Source organism: Eptatretus burgeri, chromosome 14, assembly GCF_056783735.1.
Source record: "Eptatretus burgeri isolate ZD-2024b chromosome 14, Ebu_testis_v1, whole genome shotgun sequence".
NCBI lineage: Eukaryota > Metazoa > Chordata > Myxini > Myxiniformes > Myxinidae > Eptatretus > Eptatretus burgeri.
In genome coordinates, this window is record NC_140974.1 from 69,583,992 (window position 1) to 69,610,946 (window position 26,955).

The 26,955-nt window shown below is 42.8% G+C and overlaps 2 protein-coding genes across 9 annotated transcripts in view; one reads left to right on the forward strand and one right to left on the reverse strand.

Annotated features, from left to right (window-relative positions):
• The window catches only part of LOC147013547 (uncharacterized), a 59,212-nt gene that overhangs the window by 17,718 nt on the left and 14,539 nt on the right, over positions 1–26,955 (forward strand). For 3 of the 8 annotated variants that reach the window (XR_015051363.1, XR_015051368.1, XR_015051362.1), the window contains 2 exons: positions 20,313–20,431; positions 22,989–24,435. Coding sequence is in view for 1 of the 8 variants with exons in the window: in XM_085855433.1 (XP_085711559.1) it covers positions 20,313–20,431 (119 nt within the window). In the remaining 7 variants the exon portion in view is untranslated. Of the gene's footprint in view, positions 1–6,330; positions 6,549–19,700; positions 20,056–20,276; positions 20,432–22,988; positions 24,436–26,955 lie in introns of those variants that run through there. The other 5 variants (XR_015051364.1, XR_015051367.1, XR_015051365.1 and 2 more) reach the window with 5 other exon arrangements.
• Positions 55–25,020, reverse strand: LOC147013548 (epidermal retinol dehydrogenase 2-like). Its single transcript, XM_085855431.1, has 6 exons — positions 24,615–25,020; positions 19,573–19,704; positions 16,744–16,843; positions 2,403–2,547; positions 1,398–1,520; positions 55–1,209 (listed from the first exon to the last, which is right to left on the reverse strand). Exons 1-6 carry the CDS (start codon positions 24,942–24,944, stop codon positions 1,119–1,121), a joined length of 921 nt encoding a protein of 306 aa, XP_085711557.1. The 5' UTR covers positions 24,945–25,020; the 3' UTR covers positions 55–1,118.

Below are 26,955 nucleotides of genomic sequence, written 5' to 3' on the forward strand. Positions count from 1 at the left end.
GCAAATAATACTCTAATACACTTGAAAAGAAGTACTCTAATTAAAAAAAAAAACTTTTGCTCAAAACTCAACATTTATTTTGATTATTGTCTCATCATAAAAAATCCAATTGAATGAAAAGCAGACATTGCATATTATGAAACAAATGACATAATGATCAAACCAAATCAATGTCCCTGATGTATTGAACAAGGTTCGACATGGAAATGACGTTCGATCAGAATTACTGTTTTTCCATCAGATGAACATTTGCTTTCATTATCTCAATGATGTGAATCACCTATAACAAAAGCTTTCTTCTCCAACACATTTGATGCCTATCGTATACCCTGGAGAATTTCCCACGGTCAAAAAGCATGTTCTTGACTCTTGAAAACACAGACTGAGTGTCGAATTCAAACAGAATGATGGGGACTCTGGATTATTTGATATTTGGGTTACCATTCCACTTCTTGGTTCATGAATGGTTCGGAGAAAAGAAACATCTCCGATGACTAATGATTCTGGCAATTCGTTAATCATCAAGTATCCACCATGGGAATAAACTGAAAGGTACAAATCAGTTCCATGTTGAACGCTGCGGTCAACATCAGCTGTGGTCGAAAGAATATTGGGTGATCCCACATCTTTGGTTATATACAACTTAATACATATGTAAAATAATGGTCACTCTTGATGGGAGGAGAGGAGTTTAGGAGGTGGGTGCGCACCTGGTGTGCCCTCCCTCTTGGATCCACCCTTGACTGTTGTGACAGATTGTGCTCTGCGCTTACCATGCTGTTGCTACCATGCCCCCCCTGCCTAAATCAAGGGCGTGGACCCCTGATCTCCTTTCTTCTGATTTCAAAATCATCCACAAACATCGCACTTTTTTTTTGACAAGAATGCTTCCCATAAAGCAGGACTGGCTTACGTCAGCATAACTTTGGAACTATTTAATTAATCCAGAATGAAGTTAAATGCTGTAATAATGAGATAAAATTGCCTTTCAAAAAAACAATCAAACGTTCCAAATCTATAACAAATAATAATCATCTTAAATCAAAGAACAAAAAAAAAAAAATAAGCATTTGTCTGACATGCCTGTAAACACGAGGCTACAATGTTGATGACCTTTTTCAGTTGTTCTTTCGTCCCACAAATGTTTTCATCACATCAAAAAGTCTTGTGTAATGGGCAAGCAGAATCAAAACTTTATGTGGCATCCAGCTGCAAAGCAGTCACGAAGAAAGAAAACACAAAGGCGAATAAACAAGAGATCACGATACCTTTCCACATGCCACTGATTACAATCTTACATTAACAAAACTTAGAATCCAAATTTTTATTCTAACGTGGTATTCAGAGTGCTAAGAAGGTCAATTTAACTGTAAAAAAAAAAGTTAACATGAACCCACCTTCTCAAGTACACCAAGAAGTAAGTGAAACGAGGTATCATGATGATTGGCTGGTTTCGTAGGACGGCATTCATGATTCTCTTCACAACGAACATTTCGTCCAGAATTGGAAACATTTTACTTCTGATGAAACATCATTCAGTGATGAAACGACAATGTAAATGTTGTTCTATTTATCATTACCACTTCAATCAAAACATGCATCACCAGGGATCGTGTTAGTGGCTAGGTCGGTTTACCCTGGAATGTGGATGCCATGAGGTGGTCTTGGGGTCATGAAGTCGACAGGCGTTGTATTTCCAAATGACATGATGCCCAATGAGCAAATGTTTACATCTTTGGCAAATCAAGTCAAATATTTATAGATTTTCAAGCAACATAGCTTATCTCCTTGGCTTGGAGATGTATATACACCGAAAGGAACAACTTATTTGTCGAAAGAAATTGCAGCAAACAAGCTGATCAGTTTACGTTTTGTATCCCACTGATAGGCTGGATCCACATCTGGACCGTTCGTCCTCGTCACACACAAAAATGTAATCAGATTGTTCTTGTCATCTATCCAACTCATCCACCAAGTTTTGGCATGATGCATCCACAACTATTCCTGAGACGTAGGGCTAAACGACGACATGTAGCACGATCTCTCAATGTTGAAGAATCACTTAAAAAAAAAAAAATCTTGGATCCGGATCCGGACGGATCCTCATCAAAATCGAATCAATTCGTCCTTGTCACACACCCAACCTGACCGCCAAGTTTTCTCATAATCTGTCCATAACCTTTTGAGATATCCTGCCTACAAATAAACGCCAGCCAGATGCAATTCCAACACCTTCGGTGGCAGAGGTAATAAATAAAGCAAATGAGAAAATGGCAACGGGGAATTTTTAAGAATCATGAAGATAGTGACTTTCCATAAGGTGAAGACATTGACATTATTTGCACAACGGGCCACTCCATGGAGGGGAGAGGGGACAACGAATCACCTTTCGCATTACTTACTGTGGTTTGCAGCCATCAAACATGCCGGTGTTGATGAAGGCTGGACAAACGATGGTTGTTTTTACTCCATCCTTTTTCATCGCTATCATTTCCAGTGCCACAGACTCCGCAAAACCCACTGCAGCGAACTTGCTTCCGCAATAATCTGCAGGAAGTTTCATCATCATCATCATCATCATCATCATCATCATCATCATCAGCATTGTTGTTGAAAAATTATCAACAAGTTGCTGTTCAAGGTAAAACACTCACGGGGGGTCACCGGGCTGAAGACGATGCCACGTCACGTGATCTTGCACGGTACGGTCGCTCCCCCAAAGGAGCTCGTGTTTCCGTTTTCTTGCGGTACGATTCGAGTCGTGTCTGGGTTTTTATCGTTTACAGACGATGTACAGTGGTGCGTGTTACAGTGAATATTTTAAGTGTTGCATGTTTACTTACTATAAATGTACTTTTCTTTCGTGCTTTTCCCTGTGAAGTAATTTCCATGAAAGTTAAGTCATGTAAATAATTATTTCTTGTTTTACCAGTGTAAATGTACACGCTGTTTACGTTTGTTGCACGAAAGGTTCCATACCATGAAATAACTTGAGAATAAAAACTGCGAAATATAATTCCAGCGAACAATAAGTACTTTACAGTATACGGTCAGACTTCTATATCAGGTACCCGGGTCGCAACAAACATTCAGAACATATTTTAGTCAATGCGTGTTTTTCCTGGATTCACCAACTACGTTGCTGTAATAGCCGGATAGAAAGAAAGATTGCTTTGTCCCCGCAAGTTGAGTTCAGATGCAAAGCGGTACGTTCAAAAATCCTCAAAATACATATGGGATTGCGAAAAACAATTATCTAAAACATCAAAATAAACATTTTTTTTATTATTCGCTGCATTTTGATGTGGATGATGGTGAAATGCACTGCCCCAGGGATGCCGCCGATGAAAGGGAGTGGAGACACTCAGCTGTGCAAGGCTTGCTTGGGCTTACCCTTTTGGAACTGTCAGGTGAAGAGGCTCAGAGAAACAGAATTTAAGTTTTTGGTAAATGTAATTTACGCTTTGCAAAAGCTTGTGGTCTACCCAGTATGGCATGCCTTCTTGATCATCCATTAAAAGTGTGGAAAATGACTTTTTATACTCTACCATGTTGTACATACCATATTTTTTGGCATGCAAGTCGTCAAAGTCTGGGCGTCGACTTATTCTCAGAATCTCAGTGCACATTTTCTGTCACCCTAACATGACTTTAACCTCACTTAACTACATATTGGAGACAATTATTAATCAAATCAATAAAGAATACAAATTAAACACACAAATGAACAGTCACAAGGGTGCTCGCTAAAATTTAGGGCTTAGGTTGCTTGTCGGGACAGGAGAGGTGTGTGGTGTGGAGTAGAGGGGTTTTCAAGAGGGAAGAGGCAGGTCTTCATGCCTCGGACGGACTGCTCGAATAATTTGAGGGCTGGGAAGGTAAAGGGAAGGTTTGCCTGGAGTGCTTCAGCACTGCTCTCGCCCTGATCGGGTTTTCAGGTGAGTCGCACATCAAATCTGAAATTAAGAATATTCCCATTGAGCTATCAAACGGGTCACATGATGAATCAGGAGCAAAGAAGCCATCACCAATGTGGGGCGAGATAGTGCAATCAGAGTGCCGGGGAAATACAAATATTTGTACGAAGAGTCGAAGATGAATCAAAGTGTTGAGAAGAAAAGAGTACTGTACTTAAAAATGTTGTTTACTCCACTCGAGAGAAATCATTGCCTGGAATGTTTGCCGATCTGGTGAGCAATTGAATGGAAGAAGAATTTGAAGGGCACTCGGTGGAGCGCATACCCTCCGCCAGGCTGATTAGTTTACGTTTTGTATCCCACTAATAGGCCGGATCTGGATTCGGACCTGAGTTAAATTAAATTGGCTTGTTCTTGTCACCTCACCAACTTTCCCACCAAGTTTCGTCCGAACCATCCATAGATTTTTGAAATACCCTGATATGTATATAATATATATATATATATATATATATATATATATATATATATATATATATATATATATATATATATATATATATATATATATATATATATATATATATATATATATATATATATATATATATATATATATATATATATATATATATATATATATATATATACACACACACTGATGAGCCAAAACATTATGACCACTGAGAGGTGAAGTGAATAACATTGATTACCTTGTTACAATGACCCCTGTCAAGTAGTGGGATATATTAGGCAGCAAGTGAACAGTCAGTTCTTGAAGTTGATGTATTGGATGCAGGATAAATGGGCAGGAGTAAAGACCTGAGTGACTTTGACAAGGGCCAAATTGTTATGGCCAGACGACTGGGTCAAATCATCTCTGAAACGGCAAGGATTGTGGGGTGCTCCCGGTCAGCAGTGGTGGGTACCTTCCGACAGTGGTCCGAGGATGGACAAACCACAAACCGGCGACAGGGTGTTGGGCACCCAAGGCTCATCGATGCGTGAGGGCAACAAAGGCTATCCCGTCTGGTCCGAACCAACAGAAGGTCTACTGTGGCACGTCACAGAAAATTTTAATGGTGATGGGAGGAATGTGTCACAATCCACAGTGCATCACACCTCGCTGCGTATGGGGCTGCATAGCAGCAGACTGGTCAGAGTGCCCATGATGATCCCTGTCCACCGTCGAAAGTGCCTACAATGGGCACGCGAGCGTCGGAACTGGACCTTGGAGCAGTGGAAGAAGGTCGCCTGGTCCGATGAGTCCCATTTTCTTTTAGATCACATGGATGGCCGTGTACATGTGCGCCGTTTACCTGGGGAAGTGATGGCACCAGGATGCACTGTGGGAAGATGACAAGCCAGTGGAGGGAGTGTGATGCTTTGGGCAATGCTCTCCTGGGAAACCCTGGGTCCGAACCTTCATGTGGACGTCAATTTGACACGTGTCACCTACCTAAACATTGTTGCAGACCAGGTACACCCCTTCATGGCTATGGTATTCCCTGATGGCAGTGGCCTCTTTCAGCAGGATAATGCACCCTGCCACACTGAACACATTGTTCGGGAATGGTTTGAGGAACATGATGAAGTGTTCACGGTGTTGCCCTGGCCTCCAAATTCTCCAGATCTCAATCCGATTGAGCATCTGTGGGATGTGCTGGACTGACAAGTCCGATCCATGGCGGCTCCACCTCGCAACTTTCAGGACTTGAAGGATCTGCTGCTAAAGTTTAGGTGCCAGATACCACAGGACACCTTCAGCGGTCTTGTAGAGTAAATGCCTCGGCGGGTCGGTGCTGTTTTGTCGGCACAGGGAGGACCAACAGCATATTAGGCAGGTGGTCATAATGTTTTGGGTCATCAGTGTGTGTGTGTGTGTGTGTATGTATATATATATATATATATATATATATATATATATATATATATATATATATATATATATATATATATATATATTGAGTATTAAATTAATACTTCGGATTAAATACTTTGGGCATTGTTTGGGCATACTAAACAAATACCTGCGCATTAAATACTTGGGATTAACTGTCCAAAGTAACGGAGAGTGTGGGACAGAAGTGAAAAAGAGAGTGCAGGCAGGATGGAGTGGTTGGAGAAGAGTTGCAGGAGTGATTTGTGACAGAAGGGTAGCTGCAAGAGTTAAGGGGAAAGTATACAAGACGGTAGTGAGACCAGCTATGTTGTATGGTTTGGAGGCGGTGGCACTAACTAAAAGACAGGAAGCGGAGCTGGAGGTGGCAGAGTTAAAGATGCTGCGATTCTCGTTGGGAGTGACGAGGATGGACAGGATAAGAAATGAGTATATTAGAGGGACTGCACAGGTAGGACGGTTTGGAGACAAAGTGAGAGAGGCGAGATTGAGATGGTTTGGACATGTGCACAGGAGGGAAGCGGAGTATATCGGGAGAAGGATGTTGAAGATGGAGCCACCAGGCAGGAGGAGAAGAGAAAGGCCAAAGAAGAGGTTCATGGATACGGTGAGGGCGGACATGCAGGTGGTCGGTGTGTCAATGGATGGTGTGGAGGATAGAGCGAAATGGAGACGGTTGATCCGCTGTGGCGACCCCGAATGGGAGCAGCCGAAGGAAGAAGAAGAAGAAGGTATGTATGTGTGTGTATATGTGTGTATTTATGTGTATATATGTATATGAATGTATGTATTTATGTATATATATATATATATATATATATATATATATATATAATATATGTATATGTATATATATATGTGTATATGTATATGTATATATATATATATATATATATGTATATGAATGTATGTATTTATGTATATATATATATATATATATATATATATATATTGTTGCGAATTTGCGCCCACCAGCGTGCGAACGGCCACGTGACTCAAATCGCGGCACGTCGCCCACCGGACGGACAATTCCGTCGTGACCCTCTCGGACTCATGCCGGGAGCTAGTCACGGGTGGACCTTTCGGCCTCACCACGATCGTGCCAATCGGCCACCCGCGTGGGATAGGGTTGTTTGCCAAATTCGACCTACCTAAGTACCCACGCGGAGGGTAGACCGGGCGATCGCACCTCGCCGCAGGTCGACCCCGGACACGGGCCGCTTAAGAGACCCGTTCCGTACTATCGGGATAACCGAGCGGTGTTATCGTCGGCCTCGACGGTTCCGATTAATTATCGGGCGTATTAAGCCCACTACCAACCCTTTACGTGAAGCAAGATGGAGATTCAATTAAAGAAAAGACGAAGCGAAACGGGAAAACAGTTCAACATGAGGCACATTTATTCCACGGCACACGGAAAGCACACATATACAATTAAAACAATTATGCACAAAAAGCAGATGTAACAAAAGAAACAATGACGAAGAGATACTACCGAATAAGACCGACACACGGCAACACAACAGTTTTACTTCACCAGACTGGCGCCACACACACACGTTTACACAGAAACAAAAGAAAAGGGCCACCCTCAAAGACAAGGGGGCAGACGGGGCCTGTGGGCCAATATTTGCGCGGGACCTGAAAAAGCGGTCAGGTCCGCGAGACCGGGTGGATCCTACCCGTGTCTTTGTGATGAGCCGCAAACGTGGCAGCGCGGCGGTGCCCCGACTTCGTGCTCCTTCGCGGGTTTCGTTGGCACTGCTTGGAGTGGGGTGGGAACGGGGCCCCCTTTTCGCACTATCTCAGCGCGGGGGAAAGAGGGTTTGGAATTGTTGATGCTCTAGGGAAAGAGTATAGCTGGCTTGCTTGGGTCCCGTGACGAGCGATTCCACCGCGACCTCGTCGCCGACCGCCGTCTTCCTTTCCTCGGACCCGAACTCCTCGGTCTCTTCCCCCAATTCTCCTCAGCCGACTGCCGAAAACCACCAGGATGCCCTCGCCTCCCGACTCCACTCCGCGCTCCAAACTGCCTCTGCCCAAAACTCTCTCCGCTCTTCTGCCACTCTCCGCTCTTCCAAGGTCGACTTGACCCAAACCGACTCTGCCCAGATTCACCCCGCGTTCGGCGCTTTATAGGCCGGCAGGAGAACCCATATGCAAATTTCTGGATCAGAACGAGCTCGGGGGTGGAGCCACGCTCGCCCATTGGACGGAGGAAAAGGGGCGTAAATCTCCCCTGATCCTAGAATTTGCATTTCTCGATTCTGCACTGACGCGCCTGGAGGCGGGGCCAAACCGCCCCGCGCTTGCTGATTGGAAGGATCAGAAGTGGGCGTGTAGCATTCCTGATCCGAATTCTCCTCGGAAAGGCCGCATTTTGCACTCGCGGCTCGGCGCGCGTCCCGTACGAGCCCAGGACAGCCTGACACTCGGTGCTCCCAGGTGGTGCGGGAATGTCCGCAGAAGGAGAGGTGAAGGTGGTGGAGGGTTTATGGTGGTGCTTTATGGCCCTGGTGCCGTTTGGAATGGCGGTGATGCGATGTTTGCGGGAGCGAGTTGTGAAGGTAAAGATCGTGGCTGTTGGCGTTGTTGTTGTTGTGAAGCGGGGTTGTGGTTGTTGTGTGATGGCGGTTGAGACGTGGTTGGTTCAAAATAAAGATAAAACAGAAAAACGGCTATCTCAAAGGGTCGCAGCCCGAATGAATCACATTTATTCCTTCTAAACAACGGGTTTGGGGCTAACTACACATGTACTTACAGAGATATCTCACCTACGGGACCTGAATGGTGGTTTGCGAATTTCCTCAACCGCAACAATATATATATATATATATATATATATATATATATATATATATATATATATATATATATATATATATATATATATATATGTATACATAGTTTTAGCCCGATCACTCAATAGTAAAGAATCGAAGAAAAAAATTCTCTGATCTGGATTTGGTTCTTGTGTTTCACACACCCAAACTACCCACCAAGTTTCGTCCGAATCCGTCCACAACTTTGAGATATCGATATCGTACTATATGTTGTTTTTGGCCCTCCTCTCAATGGTGAAGAATCACTAAAATTTCTCAGATCCTGATGGAGATTCAGATCTTCATCAAAATCGAATAATTTCGTCCTTGTCACAAACCCAAACTCTCCACAAAATTTTGTCCAAATCTGTCCACAACTTTGTGAGGTATTTTGTTCACAAACAGACAGGGGTGAAAACATAACCTCCATCCACCTTGGGTGGTGGAGGTAATTAATACCATAGAAGAAGAATGTAAAGTTTGCATGCCATCTGCTTCTACTTTCACTGGATGAGGTGTGTGGAGGGTGGAGGATGGGGGGGGGGCTGGTTTTTGTGGAGTTCTACTGGTGCTCTCTGATGTGGAGTGTTAACAGCAAAATGATCATCATGATCTCCTGAGTTAATTAGGCTAATAACTAGAAAGAACCCAGAAGAATTCCCATGTTTTAAACGCGCGCCATGTTAAGGTATGTAGAGCAACTTAATCGGTCCTTCCACAGCAAAACATTTTAATTACGAAATAAATCACAAAAACAATAACATTGTAACAAACCATATATGAGTTTATACTAATACTATTAACAACAAGGACGAAAAACATAAAATGTCATCGCCCCCATTTTAGTAATTTTGCTGAACAGAGTTGAAGGGCGAACCCATGTTTATTTACAACTAAAATCTCCGCCAGTCTCTTAGTCGGCCATCTTTGATCAGGTTGCAAAAAATGAAGTTAGCTGCAAGTGTACGCCGTCATGTACTGCGCTTGTGCCACCTTTTAATAAAATAGGACCGTGCATGTCTGAGAAATGTTTGGGGACACATTTAAGTAACAAAATGGCCACCAGTCGGCCATCTTGAATCTGATCTCAAAACAAAATAATGTGCCTTTGTAAGCCACCATTCGTTATCTGCGTGCCAAGTTTGATCGACATCGATAAATGCATATCCAACAAATGGTTGCGGACGCATACACACATGAAAATCCATAAGCTTCCATTTCGGACGAAGTCCAATGGGGGCTAATAATGGTATCATTTGGCAACAATAACAATAATAATAATAATGAACGTATAATCCCCACCCCTCTGACGTGGCCCAGGTACATCTGGGCTTGGTGAAAAGTGAAGATTTTTCTCGAGCTGTGCTGCAGGCGGGTATGCTGCAAGGCCGTGAAGACCAATGAAAATTTGGCCCAATGGACCAATGGGCCCCCTAGTGTTTATAAACTGATTAACAAGTCACATTTGTCGTATTTTTCTTATTCTTTGGTTCGCAGCACAAGGGTGCGAGTGGCAATTTTGGCTGAGGGCACGGCTGTGCCGCTAATGGAGCCAACACCCTCCGTAGGTCAGGACAGGAATTTGTCATTTGTTCAGGGTGCCGACGATATCTCACGTACTCTTTATGGCGAACACTGTGGGGTTCTTTGACGTTCACCAACTAATGCTGACAGATGGGACGCCCAGTTTAAAGTCCATCCGAGGGATGGCACACACACACACACAGATTGATGCCTCGCCCTGCCTGTAAGACACCAGGATGACAGTTTGTATAGCTGGGCTGAGATTCGCACCCAGGCTCGACGGCTCAGATGGGAGTGTGCATACCTCCTCAGGCCACCGTCCAAGCCCTGTGTGGTAATCACCAAGGCAACACTATTCGTACACTCGTACAGTAAACTGTCTAGCTTCCGACAAACTAATGCTCCAGTTGTATTTCCTTGCAAGATTTACCGCTCAACTCAGGGACTCTGTGCTGACAACACTTGTTGTTGCATCCATTATGTGCGAAGTAATCAATGGAAACCTACTTTTAGACTTGAATACTCTTTTAAACCACCTTGATATACCATGGTTTACACGACACCAGGAAATTACTGAATTGGTTTTAACCATTTGACAGACAAATGCTTCTCGAGTCCTGATCAAGGCACGCAGAGAGGCCCAAGTAGCAAAATGAGGACAAATTGTGGAGAGAATAAACTGCACTCGATGTGAACTATATTTGGTAAAGTGGGGAAGTTTCAATCTGAACTTTAAAATTTTCTTTTCTTTCAATTACACAACATACTGACGATGAACTGTTGTGTAAGGGAAAGACATATTTTTTTGAAGTTTGTCCCTTGGCAAGACCTTTGAGCTTTTTCATCCTTTTAATCAAATTAAAAAAAAAACTAAAAAAAAAACTTTCTTATCAAATTGTAGAATGTTATTTTGTTTGCTCGTTGTCTAGTCTGGCATTCATTGACAGTCGCCCTTTGAATCCGACTCGCAGTCTGTTATCTTGTCTCCTGACCTTCATTTTATTCCACAATATATAACTTTAGTTCTCAGCCTCCTGGTAAGCCTTATCAAAATGATGTCATGGTGAGGTGACAGTGAGGTGACAGAAGGCAAAACGCCAAAGCAATGACATTGAGGCAACGGATGCCACTTTGAACAAGAAAAGAGGAGGAAGAGGAGGGGAAGAAACACCTTCACCTGCAAATAGGAGAGTTTGGTTGAGTGGCAGAAGGAGAAGAATTAATGAGGTACAAAAGGTTGCGCGTGTGGATGGAGGGTGACATGAGATGGTAGTGTACCACAAACTTGAAGTCCCAGAGGGAAGGGTGAAATTGAACTGCCTCAGCAAGGTGGTTCCACAAAAATAGAAAAAAAATAAATAAACAAAGGATTCAAGGATAGCACAGTAAACCAGGACTTTGGGAGTTTAACCAGGTGGTCATGACTGGACGGACGAATGCATGCAGTGGGAGCAAGACTGGACGACAGACAAAAAGTTAGAGGACATCAACCTGTCTGTGATGTGAGTACAAAATGCCTTGTGCTTCTGCTTCAGTCCAGGAGATGTCATGATGTTGAGAGCTTTAGATTCCATGTAATCTAGGAGAGAAAAATGCGATGCGCTGTTGCCAGCTGATCGGGGAGAGCAGTACTCTATTGAGCTGTGCACAAAGGCCTTGTTGGCTGTGGGCGGCTTTCATTTTGCAATAAATTACTTGATCTGACGGGATGTAAGGTTTGTGGCCGATACACGGGCAGCTCGCAAGACTTGGTGACTGATTGTGAGGACTAGAGGTTCACATGGCAACCTATTGAAGCGGCTGACCATGTAAAGCAATACGAGGGTTTATTTGACGATCCAAACAGACAGAACAAGACTGAGATTCAACATGTGTTGATGGACATGTTCCATTTATCAGAATCGTAATTAATCATTTTCAGCTTGGCATAGAACAATGCACCTGCCGTGTGCCTGTGGGAGAGGTGTTCTGCACAGAATCATGTAGTCGTCTGCAAAAAAAAAGGCTTTTCCACAGCATCAGATGTACGTGGCTTCTCGGTCATGCCAGCGAAGCAAAATAATATAACATTTGTCCAGGTTCGCACGTATGATGTAATTGGTCGCATGGTTTGGCAGCCATGTTGGATTAAAGAAAAAAATATAAAATAATGTTTGCTCTGGAACCGCTTGATCAATCGACGTGAAACTTCACAATTATGATCTAGAAGTGATGATGAATTAATGTTTTAAATTTCAACTTGGTCGGACTCATGGTCTGCTAGGCAGGATTATTTAATTTATTGATGTGGGTTTTTTTTGTTGTTGTTGTTGTTGTTGTTGTTGAGTAAGGCTCACTTGGCTGTGTCTGGATGGGTTTGAGGGTAGAGGAGCAGCAATTCAAAATAATTGAACTTATTTCAATCCCATTCTGAATTAAATTGAATAATAATAAATATACGTCACGGGTCAGGGTCAGGTGTCTGATCAAAGTGGGACGTCTTGGTACCCGGTCATCACTGCCAGCAGTTATGCAGTGGCAGTTATAATTATGTCTCTTATTAATTACGTAACGCACCAGTACACAAACGCCGCACAAAATACACCACACAAAACAAGTCCGGGCGAGGGTCTGCAATCTCTGATTTCTCTTTTTCTTGCAATTAGTCTGTTAGTGTATGTATGAGGTCTGGTGGCAGAATCATCCATTGGGACACAAGTAGTAAATACTACTACCACTACCTCTATAATGGCCACAATGTGTCCCACCTCCCTGTGGGATTGGCGGTGGGTGAAGTTTCCTAACAAGCCTGATAGGTCTGATGTTCAACTGGAGGTGACTTGAGCAAGTTGTTGGAATTTGTTCGGGGTGCTGATGATGATGAAACACCTACACTTTGCAAAAAGACACAGTGGGATCTTTAATGTCTACCAACAGACAGAGCAGAGTTTAACATCAACCCAAAGGACATTGCACTTTGTCTTGCCTGTTAAGCACCAATCCAACAGTTTATCATCTGATTGAGAATCAAATGCAAACTTTACAGTGGAAAAGTAAGTGTCAGACACACCCCTGTGCACAAACAGCATGAGTGATAAGGAATAGGTCCCACATTATTTTAGATAAGCATCAGGTACAAAACCATCAACTTTTATTTGTTTTTTTTAGACATCAAAAAAGTCTGTCTTAGTTATCACATGCATAAAGGTTTTTCATAAATCCGGCATTATCCCAGCTGGGGGCTTACATTTTCGATACTATCACTCCGTCAGTCTGTGCACAGCCTCTAGATATGTCCAGAGAGATGGTCCTGATCTCATGTCTGGCATTGAGGGGCTCCAATAAATTGTTGGTCGAGTGGAAGCAGCATGTCCAAGACTTGGACAAATAAGGGATGTGGGGAGGATCAATGATCGGTAGGGGAGGATGCATGCGGTGGACAAGATGGATGCAGGAGCAAGGTTTCACAAAGGAAAGATTGGAGATTTGGAAGGAGATGGACTTTTAATCATGGTTTTGGATGGGTGATTATCTGAGATTGTGGTGAACAGTTGTGTTGAAGACCTGAACGAGAAGAATGGGACTGAAGAGAATGTGGAAGTTTGTTCCACAGGTGGGTAAAAATAGGAACGAATTAGTGGAGGTGAGCAGCGATTCTGGATGTTGGGAGTTTCACCAACAGAGAGTTGCTTGCACTCTGCAGAAACTTGGGGGTGGTGGGGAGTCGGGCAAAACGATGAAGGAGCAGAGGTTGCAAGGCCAGGACGGAGGCAGCAGAAGACTGACACCACTGTCTGTTATGGGAAAGTAATAAGCCCATCGACCTAACTTCATAGTGAGAGATTGCAATAATCTTGAAGGCCTCGGTTGTCACGGCATGAAGCCGAGCAAGGTGTGAGGCAGAAGAACCAGCCAAGACAGCTTCACAGCATTCGAGCAAGCTGTGGATGAAGGCTTTGTCAGTGGATCGGAGTTCAGGTGTGCCAAGGAATGAAGGATGTCCAACTTTGTACAATGGAGGATGTCCAGTCGGCGACTGGATTTGGAGGACAACTTGTAAATGTGGTTTGTCCAAGAAATATCTTAGCAGATAAACTGAGACCCAAAAGTTTGAGTGACGGAACTTCAACAGGATTGTTAAGAAAGAAGATTAAAACATTCACACAACAGTCTCAGAAAGAGGAGGGTGTGAAAGTGTGAGATTTGTCAACATTGAAAGACATTTTCCAAGCGTTTGACCAGCTTGTGATTCTATCAAGGTCTGAAAAGTGTGAACAGGCTGCTGCCTGCCTGCGTGTCTGAAGGATGGGAGACGTCACAGCGGAGGTTGGAGTCGTCAGCAAATAGATAAAGAGGATTTTTCCAGAGTGTGACTGATTGTTGATGAAGATTTGGAATAGGACTGGGCCCAGAACACTGCCTCGCTGCACTCCAGCCTAAACAGGGAGAGGAAATGAAAGGACTTTTTGTTGAGAGCCACATGATGGCTACAGGAGTAGAGGAAGTCAGAAATCAATGTGTGGAGTTTGCTTTGGATGACCATTGGCAGAGAGTTTGGAGAGCAAGGTGGGATGCCAGACTTTATTGGAAGTTCTACCCGTGGCATGAACCTTGGTACCCTCAGCACGTACGCAAAATCTGATGGAGATTAGCCCAGCCATCTTTTACCTCCGCCACCTAAGGTGGATGGAGGCTCTGTTTTCATGCACGTGTATAATCGTGTATGACCACATTTATAAATCATGATTCATGAATAAGTACAATCGTGTGTGTGTGTGTGTGTGTGTGTGTGTGTGTGTGTGTGTGTGTGTGTGTGTGTGTGTGTGTGTGTGTGTGTGTGTGTGTGTGTGTGTGTGTGTGTGTGTGTGTGTGTGTGCGCGCGCGCGCGTCCTTGGTTGTTATCTCCATATGCAGGTTTCATAACATTGAAGGGAGTCCTCTTAGTACTCGAACTTGAAAGAGTATATAGACATCATCACCACCCCTCCATCTTGGTAAGTTGTCACAATTCATGGACTGAGCTGTGACGTTTTCTTGTTCTCAAAGTTTTGTTCCGAGGGCTCTTTTTGGGATCATCATTGAGCCCTGGACAGCTTCCAACTGCAGTTTGTTTGTAGTAATATTCCCGGGGATGCTTTTTAAGATCTCCATTCCCTTTGCTCTAATTATCACTGGTAAAATTTTGGTGCTTTTAACTTCCAGGATATTTTCACTTCATTTTTGATATCCTAGTATTTGGTCATTTTCTTGACTTTTTCTCTATTGTTTCGGCCTAAATCTCTGGGTACCGATACTTCAATTAGCAATGTGGTCTCTTCTTTTATTTTTTTGTATTGAAGTACCATATCTGGTTGCAATGCTTTGTTTTCTATGTTCATGCTCAGTGGGATCATCAGGTCATACATAATCGCATTATTTCCTCATTTTGAACGATCGCTTTTGGTTCATGTTTTCATGAGGTTTCTGAAACTGGGATATTACAGTTTTGGATGACTTGATATACCTTGTTGTGCCTTTGTGTGTACAGTTGTTCTGATATAAGTTTTTGCTTTTTTACACCCTGATAGGAGGTGACTCATGCTTTCTGTTTATACCTTCCAGAACCTGCACTTGTCCAATTGAGTCCACCTCCACCTGTCTATCAGTATAGTGTCCTTGATTTTGCGCATTTGATTATGATTTTGATTTGTTCTCCATCTCAGTTGAGCTGACCTCTTCTTTGCCGTTCCAATGAGCCTTTTTGTCTATGCCCAATGTGTTCAAGGTTTTTAAAAGTTTATTTAATTTTCTGTTTTTTACATCTCCCTGCTCTTTTATCATTCTCCCAGTTGTCGCTGTATCTCTGATATTTCACCTTTCATTTTTATTTTTTGCAGTCATGGGAGTCATTCATTGCTGTTTCAGTTTCTCGTGTGACACCATCTTTTTTTAAAAATTATTTTGTCATATTTTTGGAAATATTTGCAAGGTGGGTTAGGGATACCTTTCCTGGCTTGCTGTCTTCATCGTGGTGTCCAAATTGGGTTTGGTAGTCTGTTGAGCTTTTAACGTACTCAGCCAATCTTGTAGTTATCATTGTGCACTTGGTTGAACTTCATCAGTCCACTAACTCCTTCTGTTCTAAGCAGGTACATTCTTGGCATTATTTGAAATGCGGTGGTTGTACTTGGGATGTGCCCGTGAAATGCGGTGGTTGTACTTGGGATGTGCCCGTGAAGGTTTTAAGTATTAAAAAAAAAATTGTATCCGGAAGGGGGAGGGGAAAGATGCAAATTCTCTTTGTAAGTGGATATTGTGTCGTGCTGTTTCTAGTTGGAGAATGTATTACAAGTTCCAGAGGTTTACAGTATTATAGTGGTGTGTCGGTATGAAAACCTTGTATTATCAAAAACTCCTTATCCAATTTACACACGCGATCTGTATTTTATGTACTCCTGAACCGCTGGATGAAATAAGTTGAAAAGTGGTGGTTGTACTCTGTGTGTGCTTGGGACCATTCTACTAAGTTGGGATGGCCACCTCCAACTTAAAGTTACCCCTTTTGCTGCACCTGTAAGGAGTGGGTATTTATTGTGTTAGAGTAATTGTAATTAGGCCGAACCTGCAAGGCCGCTAATGGTGACATATCCAGCAGCACTTGCGATGCTCACCAGGTGTCCATGATTTCTGGCAATCATCGCAGGCAGAAATGCCTTGTATGTCTGAAAATGAAAACATCAATTTTTTAGCTTCAAAGGTAAAAACAAAGATTGTTTTGCAAACTAACTTCTTGATGCTTCCAGCAAATTTTACCAGGTTAATAAATACAGCTGATATGAAGTTGACCAAACAGAGGGATACACAAACTGTGCAACCCTCAAACAGAAATGTAAATGGATGAACGAACAAATAATGTGATAAATAATATAACTCTAAGGGGTCGATTCAATACTCTTCCCTCTGGACTTTCAAGCAGTCAATGTACTCCTACCTCAAGCCATCCTCTATCCTTAAGCTTACCCTTTTTCTCTCATCCCTACCTGTAATATGTTAGGTCAGGTCAGGTATGGGAGCATGCGCCGGAGCAGCACGTTGCTGCGTCCACTTTACACCGATACTCCAGGGGCCTCCGTCTGGCCATCCCCCATGCAGATGCCTGGCCCATCCCCATCTCCTTGAAATGCCAATCAACCTGCTGCAACCACGTGGAACGTGGTTGGCCCATTGGCCTACTCCACTCACGAGACTCCCTCGTTGAGAGAATCTGGTGAGCAGGATCAGTGTCAGGAAAACGAGCCACATGTCCATACAGCCGCAGCTGATGCTCACAGACTATGCAGGTAACAAATCTCATTTCAGTCTCTCTTAGCAACCGCTGGTTGGACGATAGCCAAGGATTCTCCAAAGAGACCTTGTACCAAAGAAATTTAGTCTCCATCTCAAATTCCTGGTCAGAGTCCAAGTCAAATATCCATAGAGCAAGACTGGAAGCATCAAGAACTTGAAGACTCAGACTTTTGTCCTCCTGCACAGATACTAACAGTGCCACACCCCATGATCCAGTGAATCCATGACTCCTCATGCCCGACCCAGACGTCTCTTGACCTCTGGCTCAGCCAGCAGAGACATGAATATCACTGCCAAGGTAAGTGAATCTCTCTGTGACCTCAGTATCCTCACCACAAACAAGCACAGAGAAGATAGCAGCATCCAAGATGTCAATGAAAGCCTGGATCTTAGTTTTGACCCAGGAAACCCATAATCCCAGCAGCTCAGACTCCTCATTCAGCGCCTCGAGGGCCCCCAGAAGGATATCCAAAGTGTCCGCAAAGATGACTGCATCATCTGCGAAATCAAGGTCAGTGATCTTGACATTCCCAAACGATGCACCGCAGTTTAATCTCTCCGACATCCTCCCGAGAATCCAGTCCATACAAGTGCTGAAAAGTATGGGGGCTAGTACACACCCCTGTCGACCTCTAGTAACAACTGGAAATAAGTCAGAGATGGTACCACCACACTTCACTGCACTCTCAGTACCAGAGTAGAGTTCAGACATCAGATCGATAAGTTTTGGGGGCACCCCACGAAGACCGAGAATCCTCAAGAGGGCATCCCGATTTATTTTGTGATATTTTTTACCCCCATTAACTCGACTTGATAAAACTGTCTTGCGTGCAGGTTATCGTGTTTCCTCTTTTTCCTGCTTGTCCATTTCCTTGCTTATTTTGTCCAATTTTGTTACCCCGCTGCCCCACAGTCAGTTCATTGATTTTTACCCTCTGTCACCTCACTTTTCCCTGAACCGAGATCTTGTGTCAAAATTTAAAAAACTTATTAAAATGGGGTTGAACCCAAAGAAACGGTTCATTATAACAAGTATTCCTCATCATGGGATTCTGTCTTCCTAAAATACGCAATTCGATGTCTGTCTGACTGTCTTGACTCTTATTTTTTTTAATTTTTATTTTATTATTATTATTTTTTAACCACAATGCATTCGGTCGTTACTTATCCAACCTCAACCAAACTTGACAGGAGGACTAAGGGCCACATGACAGAGGTTGTAGTTGTAGTGCTTTAGCTCTCTCCCCCCATCTCCAAGGGGGGTTTGCACCTTGCACATACTCGATGTTGAGGTGTATAATAGGTTATCATGGCTTTAATGGGGTTTAATCGGGCACACCCTCCTGATGTAAACATTTATTATAACCACAAAAGTTTCAGTCATTTCTGTCCAAAGTACAATTGCATTTTTAAACAGTCGCTGGAAGAAGTTTGGAGGAAACTCAAAGTGATTAAGGCATTCTATACTTATGTCGTTCCCCTCAGATGAAGGGACCAGAGCTGTCTGGACTTGTTAGGCTAGGTAGGCACAATGTTCCTTCACGAACAAAGCTGCTTACCTGAGTCTTTACACATGAATTATGAATCCCAATGCCTGTTCGATTTTTTTTGAGCCACAATCAGATTTTATGTGGACTGTGTATGGATTGTTTATAACATACCTGGGGGCCTCAAATGTGATTTTTATTTATTTATTTATTTATTTATTTGTTTGTTTGTTTTTTTATTTATTTGTTTATTTATTTATTTCCGGCCATGGTTTCAAGTGCTACGTGTGATATTGCCACCGACACCCTTATGGCCCAATTGTGGCCTTTATTTGATGCATAACTATATTCCTAAGGGTCGTTAGCATTTTGACTCACAGGGTGTGTGTGTGTTCCATTACCAATCAGCTTGCTATTTCTTGCCAAGCCAGACCACGTAGTAAGACAATACCAATTTTGAGGAATCATTGGACTTCAAAACAAGGAAATCGATCTTTCAGTCACTCGCGTTACCAAGAGTTTAAGTGTTACCTCCCAAAGTCAAGAGGAATTGATGAAAGGTAACTTAGAGATCCAGACATTGTTTTCATGGAAGGATCTCACAAACAGTTACTCACCCAGAAGTGAGCCATGATGTTAACATCCATAACCTTCTGCATCTCTGCCTCCGACGTGTCGATGAAATTCTTGCCGATGACAATGCCGGCATTGTTGACGAGCATAGTCACATCTCCAACCTCTTTCTTTACCTGCAACGACATCACCACTTTACAGTACAGTTGCTCTTGTGCAGTTCACCTAATAGTAATAACACATAATGATGGTTTGCAGGTCTTGCAGTCAATGATGGATGGTTTGCCTGATTATTATCAGCCCTGATGGTGTTTTGATGACCTTGTCTCCAATGTTTAACTTGTGCTTCCATTATCAGAATTTGGTGATTTTGTTGAATAGCCAGAACACATTCTTATTGATTGTCCCATCTACTTATGAGTGAGGACAAGACCAAGGTCGATTTAATATGCTTGGGCCACCGGACGCAATGGTCTTCCACAGTATGAGCTGTTCCCAAAAACACGTCACAACCACCATGATGAAAGGTGTCGGTCAACGATAGTAAATGACATTGCACAACTCTGCCTCTGAAGTTTGTTTTTATTTTATTTTAATTTTTTCAAACCGTTGTGACATATTTTATGCTGATGAGAGTTCAGTTTCTACTTTTGTACTCTCGGAGTTGTGTCGATGAACCATAATGTCTTTATGGCTGAGATATTAACTTGTTAGATCATTTATTTTCTCTTTGCCTTCCAATGCGCAGTTCTTCATCTCGATAAAGTTTGTACTTTTGCCCCAGGAGCATGGTCCTCGCTTTACTGCACAGTCTTCAACCCAAAATGTGACAAAAACTTCCAAGAGGAAACACAAAGAAATTGAACTGCAGCAAAATATGATGTTGGATACATCGAGCCAGAGGTATGTTGCTACCCAAGAACTTGTGCACAGTCTGTTTGATGATAGGTCTGTTATATTGAGGACCAAACAATGAAAAATACACAAAGAAGGGAGACGGCCAATCTTGTACAAATTAACACAAACGTTTTTTGATCAAATATATTTTGCATGTCGAGGAGGGTTTGGTGGTTCGCTCGGAGTTTATGGATCTGAATATGTATGAAAATAATTTACGTGAATAACAAATGCACGAAGAGATAATGAACACATAAATATAACCCAGAATCTTCATTCTATCTGAGAACTTCCCACCTGGATTTTCGAACAGGTTTTGCAATGCATCGGAACCAGGTTCCTGATAAAACAAAGTACTCATCAACGACAGAGCACCAACCAAATGGTAAAAGGTTTGAGATGATAAAAATGTGTATAAATAAATAATTCAAGGTGGAGAAAAAATGAAAACTTCAGTAGCAGTGATGGGTAAAGTGCAGATAATAAATAAATATTTGGAATATTTGCCAAAATTCGGAAATATAATGGTGTGTCCTATGACGTCAGTGCCGAGCCAATTAGTGTGAGTGTATTCTCGAGTAAGGTGAGGGCCCTGTCACACCTTGACGTTTTAGCCAGCATATGGCAACGTATCAAAATTGATCTAAAACGCTGGCGTACGCTGAACTATTGATGTTTTTTTCAGTTTTGGGCGTATTCATAACGAGTTGGACGTATGCATAACGTATTAGTAACGTACAAAGAACGTTTCGATAACTTGTAGATAACTTATACCAACGAATGCTTAGCGTGTTGTCTGCGTTCACAACGTATGCCCAACGATAGTCTAACTTATGCATAGCGCAGCAGCATATCGCCGACGATCACGTGGCGTAGCCTATTAATAGGCTGCCGCTCAACGATTTAAATCATAACCGCACTAGAAATCGAAGTGTCAAGGCCCTGTCACACCTTGGGACACCTTTTAGCCAGCATATGCCGACGTATGAAAAATTTGTCTAAAACGTTGGCACACGTCGAATACGTTATCGGTAAGTTTTGTATACATTAAGATCACGCTGAAGCACGCTGGCATACGTTGTAGTACGCCGAGCTCGTCGACAAATTTTAAGCATGCTCAAAATTTTCCAACGTGCTCGGCATATGACTCACATGTTCTGCATAAGCTGGCCATAAGTTGTGGGCACGTTATGTGATCGTTGACACACGTCGACGCACGTTACTTGTAAGTTACTCATAAGTCGAAACACGTCGAGGTAATGTTTAGTGTACCCGAAACTTATTTCTAACCTATGAGTAACGTACCTTGAACCTATCTCCAACGCATATTGACGTATGCCGATGTATTTGATTGACGTCTTCCGGACGACCACAGAACTTACTGAACATGTTTCTAACTTACACCTACCGTATAATGGCGTATTGGCAGCGTTTAGGGGAATTGGTATATAAAAATGGGGTTCACACAGGAGGAACCCGTCAGTGTTTCAGACTCCATGTTGAGTAGATGTCCATGTCAGTAGTATCAGTAGTAGTCGTAGGTGAGCGTGTCAGTAGTAGTAGTAGTAGTAGTAGTAGTAGGTCCATGTCAGTAGTAGTAGTAGTAGGGCTGATTCGACGGCACCTGATTGCCGACCTGACCCCCATCAGCACCGGCCTGCACAATGTGGGGAACTCGCAACACACCCTTCAGCTGTTGTCAAAGCACACACCTCAGGCTCTGGCTCGCTAATTGCGAGCACAGACTTACACACCTTGGCAAATGCCAGAGCGCATTCATTGGACACCAGCTTACACACTGCAAGTGCTGACTAGCACACCTTGGCCGGTGCAGTCTTGCACAACTCTGATGCAGTCTTGCACTGCCAAGGGGCCAGCCGTGCTTCTGTGGGCACTGAGACGCAAACCACGGGACACATAAGTGCAGGACCAATACCTACGGGGTCTAATCATTCCTCCACGAGTACTGTCTCTCATTGCATTGGGTTATTATATGGTCCGTGGGGTCTGTCTGTACCTGCATACCTGCTAACTTCTGTTCTCTACCTTCCAAAGGAAAATGGTGACAGACAGACAGACAGACAGACAGACAGACAGACAGACAGACAGACAAACTCTCTCATAGTAAAAATACATACACGGTGTGTCCTCAAATTACTGTTGTTGTTCGTCTTTCGGCTGCTCCCATTAGGAGTCGCCACAGCAGATCATCTGTTATGATCCGCATATTGATTTGGCATAAGTTTTACACCGGACGCAACCCTGGTCGCCTCTTACGACACAGGGATAAGGATTGAGTTTCGCCATGATTTCGGGCTGCCCTACACCCTCTCATAGCGCAGCCCAGTGCAGAGCTCCCGTCCGCAAGCGATTCTCCAACCCAAGCCTCCGAGTAGCCGGATTACAGGCGCACGCCACTACGCCCGGTTGTGTCCTCAAATTACTACCATTACAAATTCAAATCATGATAAAAAACAAATGAAATGGGATACAACACAACATGTGTTTTCTGCACAAGAAAGACCATTTCTCAAAGTTTTATTGACTTTTCTTTTATTTCCAGGTGTCTTCTGTGACACGGAATGTCACATTTGCTGCAACTGCAATCCCCACAAGAAAACATGCAGCATGTCTGGTTTATGGAGACCATATGAGTTACACATGTTAATCAAAGCTTCAGGGTGGCCTATGGAAAGCAGCCACCATCGAGAAAAACGATTCATGAGTGGCACAAAAAGTTTTTGGAAACCAGTAGAATCCTGCAGAGGAAGGGGACGGGCATGACAAGCACAAGTGGTGAGGATGTTGAACACATCCGTGAGTCGTTCGGGTACACAGTCCCCATAAGTCCATCCAGATTGCCACCAAGGAGCTGCGGCTGCCCCGCTCAACGGTACATAAAGTGCTGCACATGCGACTGCAGATGTTTGCTTCCAAGGTACAGCTGGTAGATGCACACAAGCTGGATGACTGCACCTGTCGATTTGCATTTGCAGTGGACATTTTGGAAAGTTTAGATGAAGATTATGGATTCCTATGACGTGCTCTTCTCAGATGAGTCAACTTTCCACATTTTTGGGGAAGGTTAACAAACATAACTTCAGGACTTCGGGCTTTGAGCCTCCCCATGGAGTCTGAGGACTTGAGCACAACAGCCCAAAGGTTAACAGGTGTTGTAGCCTAATGCATGACCGATCCTTGGGCCATTCTTCTTTGACGAAGCCATTATAAAGTGTGACAGTCATTACCTGGATATGTTGGAGAACTTTGTATTCCTGCAATTGGTGGACCTACAACCAGAGGTCATTTACCAACGGGACAGATATCCCCCACACATGTCTGATATTGCGTCATTTCCTTAATGAACACTTCAATGATCAATGAATTTGGTGTGACAGTCTGATTCTGTAACCACCATATTCGTCAGACTTTAGCCCTCTGGATTTTGTTCTATGGGGTTTTATGAAGGGCATGGTGTTACCAATATTGATGTTACCAATACCGTAGATCTGAGGAAGAGGATTGGTGCTGCAATCCTGAGCATAAATGCATGAATGCCGAATCGCATTTGGAAGGTGATCGAGGCATTACAGGTAGTCGCCGAAGAATCAAAAGGTTCTACCGAACAAACAAAGCTTCAATTGTCAGATAAATCCTTTTGATTCTAAGGTGACGATCTGTGCAAATAAAAGTAGACTGATGATAAATTAAGATCTTGACAAACTTTGAAAAATGTCATTTCACATGCAGCAAACCAAATCATTGGATTCCATTTCATTGTTTGTGTTTTTATTTATTTATTATGGTTTGAACTTGGAATGGTCTCTAGAATCTGACCGTGCAATTGCCCGCTCAGACCACTCAGCCACCCATTCCCACACTTGGAATGGTAATTTGTGGACACATGTGTATCCTAATTAGCACCGCTTAACTGTAATGGTGACCGTAAACTTTACAAATTGTTGATTTTTGTTTCTTACAAGAAAACTTGCACAATTAAAAAGTTAAAAAAAAAAAAACCTCATTGAGTGAGTTGTCAGGCAACTTTTTTCAGCACTTAGCTTTATGAATCCTTATTGTCATTATGACTCCATGACAATACTTGTGGCCCTTAATTATTGACCAGTTTGTGGTGGGTTTTTTTTTTGATACCTTCACTATTACTGATAAAAAGGTGAATCTTTCTCACCAGAGCAGCCACTCGCGCAACCTCTTCACTCCGGCCACAGTCACAATGGTATACGTGCACACGCGGCGAACCCTGCTCGCGTGCCATTTGTGCAGTTTCTTCATTTCCCTCCTCGTTGATGTCCCACAGGACCAAGGTGACTTTCAAACGCGCGAACTCCAGTGACAGCAAGCGTCCGATACCGCTGCCCGCTCCTGTAATGAGGACCGTTTCATTTGCCACACTCTTACGGCGCTGTGGCACGACCAGACGGAAAAGCGCTTCAATTGAGTAGAAGAATGAGAGGACGATCAGCTCGAACGTCTCGATCAGTGTTCCCAAGAAGCCCATGGTGCACGTTCACTGAGGGAGACGATACCCGGGAAGCTGGAGGTTTGGGTTCTGTGAACACAGTGTGGGTGTTTTTGAGGCTGGGAGAAGGGAATTGGCTCAAAGATTGGGGAGGAACATAAAGGAATCCTGTTTATTCAAAGGAAGACATTTGGTGCCCTCCAGCGTTTGGTCGCGAATGAGAAATTAACCATCTATGGGTTCCCTCCAATGCAGCATTGCAAAATTATCAATTGTATTTGAAAAGGATGTTAAATAAAGTCCTATATGAGTTAATCATTAATTTTAGAAGGGCAAAGTGGTGGACGGGAGAAGGCAATGCACAGACAGGATGGTAAAGAGGGACAAAGGAGAGGAGGTGATTATAAAGGGCATTGTTCATTCATTCATTCATTCATTTGCAGCATGTGGTTGCTCGCTTCCATCAATGCTGGGATCAATGACATGACTACGCCACTAGTAGGACCAACTTGTAGGTTAGAGCAATTTGTTAAGCATGCAAAGAAAATATTAGCAAAACACACCGTGGGATCAATAACGACCATCAACAACCAATGTTAACGAAGCTTATCGTTCATCTGATGCACCCACACCCAGTGATGCCTAATCGCCCTGACTGCGAAACACCAGGCTGATGTTTTAGATCTGCTTCGAGATTCGAGGTGAGTGCACGTACCTCTAAGCCATCCTGGCAGCCTGTATACATACATTCATATGTATGTATGTTTTTTATATATGTATATATATATATATATATATATATATATATATATATATATATATATATATATATATATGTCATATCCTAATGGAGGGAAGTCATAGTTGGTGTGCATTTGATGATAATTTGATTAGCTGGAAAATGAGGGGCCCGTGCGAGCTGAAAGGGCCTGATAACATGATTTGTATTCGCTTAGTGAAAACTGTGTTGGATGAATGCTTCCTGAATTTTGATGATAGCCAAAACAGAAAGCTTGAGCCTACATGAAACACACATACACACATGCACACATACCATTAACAGCGTGCGACAATTCATCAATTAGAGATTAGAGGTTGAAAGACCAACTGGGAGGAACAACATCATGTCCCGATCTGTGAGCCATAGTCTGGACTATATGAATTTAATGACTGTATGATGTACAATGTAGTCAGTTTATTTCATTTTTGACAAATGTTCAACATTTTTGATAATGTTCAAGAACAATTCTTGAAGAAAATTCCAGAGACAAAGAAAAGACCCCTTTATATGGTATGTGCCATGTGTCAAACAATAGAAAAGAAGGGGCATTCCATGCCTTGTGGAAAATGCCAGACAATAGAAAATAAGGCACATTTGAAAAAAATCTCATGTGCGTGTTGTACTACCCTTGTGGTCTTGGGATGAACCAAGTAATGCTCGAGAAAGTTTATATAAAGGGGTGCCAATTTTTAAAACAAATTAATCACACACATGCACATTATCAGATGGGTTTTTGTTTTTAAATGTCCCCTGACATGCCAAAGTACATAAATTTCATTTATATATGTCCTAGAGGAGTTTTTCATCGTGATTTCAGATCTGACAATGTTCTTTTCACAAAACTCATTCTGTAAAATGTAAAATTAAAAAAAGAAACCTCTTCGGGAATGCCCCTAAAAATTCTCCTGAAAGGGGCGGAACCCACACGACGTCACGTACAGTATGTCAAAGGCTGCACGTAAATTACTCGGGTTGGTGGTCCACGTGATTCTATTGGCTTTCTGTGTGTTTCCGCATTCGATTGATCGACTCAATCGCTTCATTCATTTCTGCTTTAAAAAAAATCAAACATTTGTTTTTGAATAATGGATGACATGGACTTTGATTTGTCTGGTAGCGACAGTGAGTGTGAGAGAAATGAAGGATTTTGGTCTGAATCACATGGAGAATTGTCGGATAACATAGTCGCGGGAGGTGAAGTTCAGGCAGCTGGAAATGGAATACAGCCTTATCAGTTCGAGCCCGAAGCAGGATAAGCTGAGGAAACTG